General features: G+C 56.0%; 1 protein-coding gene across 1 annotated transcript; it reads right to left on the reverse strand.

Annotated features, from left to right (window-relative positions):
- Positions 1 to 3,549: 3,549 nt before the first annotated feature.
- On the reverse strand, positions 3,550 to 5,021 carry MFIFM68171_06066 (Velvet domain-containing protein; the record flags this gene model as incomplete). Its single annotated transcript, XM_071061486.1, has 2 exons — positions 3,550 to 4,865; positions 4,934 to 5,021. 2 exons carry the CDS (start codon positions 5,019 to 5,021, stop codon positions 3,550 to 3,552), a joined length of 1,404 nt encoding a protein of 467 aa, XP_070917587.1.
- Between the last annotated feature and the right edge of the window lie 1,974 nt (positions 5,022 to 6,995).

Genomic DNA, 6,995 nt, shown 5'->3' on the forward strand with positions numbered 1-6,995 from the left:
ATGGAAGAAAACAGGACGGTGTTGTGAGATGCTTAACCGCTGTTGGGGTGCAGTGAAATCTCCGGAGTGGGACGGCCTCGACGCTCCCGAAACAACTCAAATTTTTTGGGGTACACTGGTTCACAATGAGATGCATCTCGCCTTCGGCCGGCGGCCGCTTTCCTCTCTTCCGGTTGGCCATCCGAAAGCCGAGTGGCCGCGAGACAAAGATGCACTTACACTGATGCACTTACACTGATGCACTTACACTGATGCACTTACACTGATGCACTTACACCCGGCCGGGGTTTCGGTTTAACACAATATCCCGCCGAGGAGACTGAGAACCGGACAAACTTGACTGCCTTTCCTCAGTCCTGCTGTCAATCGACTCCGCCTTTCGGTCCCCATTCGTGTATGAATCGCATACCATCTGGCCATCGCCCCTGATGTCGCAAACCCACGCTTCACTCCTCCCGTGGTGGGTGGCTCTGTAAGCGTCCCTGTCTAGCGGCACACACTCCGTCTCACAGCCCTATCTTTTCTCGCCGTCTGTTTCCTGCATCGCCACCTTTGCTACGCTCTCAGGCCCCTATCGTGGCGCCACAATGCATCGCTGTGGCACGTCCACTCAATGCTGGATAAAACTTCCCGAAAGCCTCCAGGATGTCTAAAAATGACCTTTTAGGTGGGACGTCAGAACCATGCATAGTTGCAAAACTATCAGAGCGCGCGGGTTCTCGAGAGACTATTTTTAACATAAAGACGGAGTCTTGCTGCGCCAATACCGATATGAAGGGCGCATCTCTACCTAGGTGTCCGCTCGTCTCACAACCTCGCAGCATTTCTAGTCAGAGATCTATATCCAACTCATAATACTCTCTCGTCACGGTTCCTGTTCTGATTCTCGATCCTGGCCACCAGCTGGACTGTTCACTCCTATAGTTTTGGGGACACCGGTCCCGGCAGGGTGACCAGAGAGTACTGGGGAGCGTCATTCGCCTAACCCAATGCGACGGGCAGCGCGAGCTTCCCAGGGCTCAACGTCAGCTCGCCGTATCCGGGCTCCAGATCCGATAATTGGACACTCACCATCAAGTCAGGGACGGCTTGCCGCTGCACAACTCCGGTAACATGATTACGACTAGGATATGGATCCAGCTCGAGGCGCCACAGAATCAGCTCGTCGACACGAGGAACGAGAGCTGTGTGAACCAGCACCCGTCCTGAGGAATGTGCTAGGGGATATATGCAGTCCCGAAACTGAAGTCGGATCAGGAAGCGGTGGGCGCAGGGTGTGATGGGGTCATACTGGTTGAGTGTTTCAATGAATTGAAGAGATCCGTATCGGCGGGGTTCGGCATCAGAAAGTACCGTTGCCACGAATATTGCTCTGCCACCGGCTTGCGAAGAAGCTTTCAGCGAGAGCGAATCACCCGGCTATTCGGCGTTGACCGCAGGCAAGTACACGCTAACAACTAGCACCAACAAATCTGGGCATTTTGGTGTTCAGAGACATCGGCCACTAACTAGTACCCCATAGCCAACACATCCCCACACAAACTACAGCACGCCCGGCGAGAGTGCCATTTTTGACTTTGCGCAGTTCTCCTGTCCCTTGCCGCACCCAACTGTGCTCGAGTCCCACAGGCCTGACAGCTTCACCGCGTACGACTCGGCCATCCGCCAAGTTTACGTCCTCAGCCATATATGGGGTTGTTCCGAGGAAATGAAAGCCACAATAGCAATCCCTCCAGCGTCAGAGGGAGCGTTAGTGTGTCTTTGAGTCAACGATTTTCAGGAGGGAAGCCGTCGGCTGAGTGCCGGTGTGTTGCCGGACGTTAACTCATCTTTACTGTGGCTGGCGGCTGCACGAGTAGCTCTGCTTGGGTTCTTGTGATCATCGTGTGTTGCCCGTGAGTCTTTTGGCGCTACCAAATATATGAGATAGAACTGGCGCCGGTGTGCGGGAGCAACCAAGGGATATACATTTAGATGCGTATCTGTCTGTGTGACAAGTTTCGTCCGATGTCAACAGCTCCGACGCGGAGATATCCGTAGTGCCCCATTCCGCACCACACCATTCATCAAGCTTGATGTGTCAGACTAACCTTATCTTTAAAGAGACTTCAGTCCGTTCAGTGCTTGCGCATGTAAGCTCCAGGCATACCTACAAGCATGACGGGAAACCAAAAATTCATCATACGCAAGAATCTCCAAGCTGCGTGGGCCTGCCAACGAGTGAGCTCTTCGTTCAATTATGACTGTGGTAGCCCCTAAAGCTCTCCTAATCCAGGAGACAAAGTAAAATCAACATGCTATTAAGTTTTTAACGTGAAACGGAAGCGTTCCCAAGTCGCAATAAATTAGTACAACGCTGCAAGTCATCGGAATATCTTGTATCGCACGTTCACTCCGACCAAACAAACCTAGCCAATCACATTACACCGTTTTCCTATCCATCAGGGGCTGGTTGAGACCTGCTACCAACACAACAGGATTGAACGGTTTCACTCCACCACTAGTCTCCCGCGAACACCTACTACGTATGTTCTGAAGCAAAAGTTTATTCATGCACAAAAAGCGTTTCAGTTCAGTGTAACAGGAATTATCACTACCTCACGCTACCTTACTCATCCTATTCCCAGCCCCAGCAAGCAATCCCAGCCGCAACCCCAACCCCAAAGCAAACCACCCCTTCCCCTCCGCAAAGGGTATCTTTTCCCGTTATCATGCCTACGTACGTCTTTTCTCTCACAAGCCCGTACTTGCACAACAGCCGAGAATAAAAATCGAGAGGGGAGAGAGAGTGGAAACGAGGTAGACGGAAAGAAAAGGAACGGAAAAAAAAGGAAAAGAGTCAAGAAGACTGAAAGAAAGAGAAGAAAACAAACAAAGACGGCAGACAGCCAGCCAACAATCCATCCAGTCCAGTCCATTTGGGAGGGGGGAATCATGGGTTACTAGTTTCGCTCTATGCCTTGCCTTGCCTTGCCTGCCTTCCAGACCCATGATATGATGAAATGAGACGAAAGGTGAAGAGGCGAGGATGGGATGGTAAACAAGAAAAAAAAGGGAAAAAGGGAAAAAAAGAGAACCGTAAAGTAAAAGAGGGAGAGATAGAGAAAGGAGAGAGAGAAGGGAGAGACAGAGTCCAAGAATCATCATCACCATCGGACAAAGAAAAGCGAAACACCCACACACCCAAGCCAGCAACCCTCAGTTTCCCTAGATCGAGGGTAGCATCGCAACAACCACAGCTGAAAATCCATGCCAAAAATTCCCTGGCTCCCTCCCTGTGGTATAATACGTACTGAGAGCGTTGAGAGAGATCCCATTTATTTTCTTTTCCTTCCCCATGCAGCAAACAAAAACAGGGATGAGAAAAAAACCAAAAACAAACCACCTGCCGCACCACACACACACACACACACACACACACAAGGCCCGAAAGAACCAGGTCATCAACAAACAGGCCTGGAAGGGGGAGAATCATCCAAGCAGTTCTTGGCCCGGCTTCCCGGAATTAACATCTCGCTATGACACCGCGCGGTCCAAACAAAAGTTCTTTTACATCCCCTGCGCCGCGGCAGATTGCGCCTGCTTCTCCACGCCATCCAGATCGAGGTTCGGCAGCGCGATGCCCAGCCCGTTCGACTGGTGCGACAGCTGCGAGCCGGCGGCCGCGTGGTGGTAGGGCAGCGTGGTGGGCGAGGTGAAGATGGCGGTGGTCTGGGGCGGGGGCTGGACGGGCGGGTAAGGGTAGGCGGAGCCGGGGGATCTCCTGGTGCCGGGGGAGAAGGAGGTAGAGGCGGCCGAGTTGGGCGCGGGCGAGTGCGGCGGTATTTGCGTGGTGTCGAGGCGGGGCATGGAGCCGTAGGCGGTCGGCATCGGGAGGCCCGTCGTCGCCAGCGCCGGCTGTGTCGGCACCGGGTAGCTGGTCGTCATGGTCGGGTACATGGACCCGAGCGTGTCGGGCACGGTGCGCGGCCCGGAGTGGTGGCCCGGGTGGTGGTGCGGGTGGTGCGGGTGGTGGTGGTGGTGCGTGTACGGGTGGTAATCGCTCTCGTAGCCGCCATGGCTGCCGTCGTCCCCGTCCATGCGCGCGCGCTTGCTGGGCTTGTCGTCGTACGGGCTGTAGCCGTACGACCCGGACCCGTACTCGCCCCCCCTCATCTGCGGTGAGTCCCCGTAGTAGCTGCCCTGAGAACCTAGAGAGCCCCGAGATCGGTCCAGCTGCCCGGGCTGCATGCCCGCGTCTTGGAGGCTGCTGAGGCGGCGGATGTGGTGGGGGGAGTGGCCGTTCGGGCTGAGGTCGTGGTTGCTGTCGTGCGGGAGATAGCCGTGAATCCCCTGCGATACCCGGATCTGGTCGGCCTGGGTGGCTACTCCGATGCTTCGCTTCTTGGTGGACACGGTGCGCGAGTCCTTGCGGAGGCGGAGACGCACGCCCTGATCGCTGAAAGACCGTGTCAAGAATGTGGATTCGGCTAAGCCGGGGAATGTCTTGGTCGCGTAGACGACAAAGGGGTCGGAAACTGTGCGGGAGAGCAGCCAGCACTCCTTTTCGGCCAGCTTGAGCTCGTAGAGGATGAAGGCGAGTCTGTACGTGCCCACCCTCCTGACAGACAAATCGCCAAAGACGAAAAACCCGCCTTGGCTGTTATCTGTGTCTTTGAGGCTGTAGAGGGATGACACGAGCGTGCCCGCTAGATCGCTCTCCTTCAACCCCTGCTGCTGCTCGTCTGATTCCTCATCGCCTTTGCGGATCAGCCTGGCCGTCAGGATCAAGTACGGATTTTGGAGAAACGTCTTGGCCGGATCTTTCCTCGGGCTGACCATGAGCTGGACAATCGGTGGCGGGTCGATTGGTTTCCTCTCTGTTGCTGCCGTGTCAGCCGGTTAAGCCCGGATGGGGGGAGCGAAGGCGGACTAGGGAATTGCAGAGGGATACCTTTACCCTTTCCGATGGCAACACACGCATATTTGGGCTGTTGGCGCACTGCCAATTCAAAATCGCCTCCTCCTAGCGAGGTCATCATGGTGAAAGGTTTTATGTGTTTGGGAGTCGCGAGTGACGCAGTAGATGGAGAGTGCCCTCCAGTAAAGGCAGGCAGAGCAGGACCCGCCGTCTCACGGATGCGGCGGGGGTCTGAACAGAGTGGGGGAAGCTCGAAGAGGATCCGCAAACGATGCTACCATGGACACCTGACAGACACAGGACAGGAAGTCCAATTTGGTCGACGCTCGCCTGAGAAGGAGCCGACGAAAGCTCAGGTTGTCTCGCCCTTTTGCCAATGTCAAGATTGGTGTCGCGCTCTTTCGTATGAACTCCTCACGCTGCCGTGGGAGAAGAGCGTGAATCCAAAAGTCACCCGGTTTCCCCGGTGCAAGCCAACGGTCCGGTAAAGGTGAGAGGAGATGGTGGTGTCACTTGTTGACGGCGAGCTCCGGGCAGGTCGGGGATAGATATGTCCGTCGCCTGCGGGCGTGTGACTGTTCAGGTAAACACCGACGGTCTCTTTGGAGGCTCAGATGTGAGAGGACGAGGGATGGTTTAAGCTTCGGCTTCGAACGAGGAGGGGGGAGTAATGGGCGTGGGCCGACAGGGCGTGAACGTATTGGTACCTAGCCCGAGTAAGCGACACTACACTGGAAGCGATGCAGGTCCGCAGAGGAGGGGTGCAGGGTGTGAGCTGCCGAAGGCTCGCGGTCGGGTATGTGCAGTGCAGCAGCCGGTTGTGGCTTGCACCGCGGTCGCCGGGAGCCTCGGTCTCAGCAGGCGGGGGATGCCGGAGGACCTACACTAAAGGGACGTGTCAGGGCGAGAATATGCAGAAGATGGCCAGTGGGGTGCTATGAGGGCCGCGGGAGCTGTGGGAGAACGAGATGCTGGAACGCTTCAGGTGGGTGCAATCTGCACAAGCTGCAGGCTCGCTGCTGCGTTGCTGCGTTGCTGCAGGCTGTGGGCCGCGGAGGGACGAAAGCGGCCGGAGTGGGTAGTGGATGGAGATGGGCAGGGAAGTAGGCCGATGTGTAAGTGCGAGGACCTCATGCCCTGCCAGGTACTTCCAAGCCTTGCCTCTCCAACTGTCTCTCTCGTTCTCTCCTCGTGCTTCCCCCCGCTCCCTGCGGTTCCAGACTCGAGCTCTTTCTCTTTCTCTCTCTCTCTCTCTCTCTTCGTCTGCCGAGGACGGCCTGGGACGGGGCGTTTGAGGGCTCACTCTGGCTGGACAAGAAGACCCAAGGGCGCCGGGTTGGTATTCCGAACCTTATAGTAGAACGTTCAAGGGGTTCATCCACGGCCTGGCCAAGGCGTGCTTGGCAGTCGTCAGGGTTGCCCGACCTTCTCGCAAAACAAGTGGTCTGGGTCCGTTCCCGGGTCGGCGAGGGCGGGGGGAGGATAGACTTTTGAAGACCGCTCACACGTGGGGAGAGAATGTAGAATGGCAAAAAAGACGGGCGCCAGAGGTAGGACGGGCTTCTGCTCCAACTTACAGATTGCAGAATGTAAATCCGGAGAACGGGGCAGGTCAAGCCAAGAGCGCAATGCCGTGTTTGATGCGAGTCGGCGGGCTGCGTCTGTGTCTCTCGTATGTATCTGGGCCGGTCGCAGGGGACGGTCCGGTCAAGATGTGGGATGATTTTCTGGAACCGGTTACACGGTGGAGGATGCGATGGGACGAAATGGGATGGGGAGGTAGGGGAGGTAGATGAGATATAGCTACAGCGAAATGCTAAGTTGCAGCGGAGGCGAAAGGGAGGACAAGGGACCAGGTGGGAATTCCATCCACTCAGGATCGGTCTCTTAAGAATCCGGAGTGGAGGTGGGCATCAATAATGGAACGAACGACCTGTTGATATGATTGACAACGAGGATGATGTCTGGAAGCTACGGGAGGGCGGTTTCTTCGACACAGCACGAAGGGGCCCCAGGGATTCCCTAGGCGCTGCAGGGCTTAACCTTGACCGTTCGAGCGCTCAAGGCCTTGCTTCCTGTCATCCTGGCATTCCTA

Source organism: Madurella fahalii (assembly GCF_045866475.1).
Source record: "Madurella fahalii IFM 68171 DNA, scaffold_3, whole genome shotgun sequence".
NCBI classification, from domain to species: Eukaryota; Fungi; Ascomycota; class Sordariomycetes; order Sordariales; genus Madurella; species Madurella fahalii.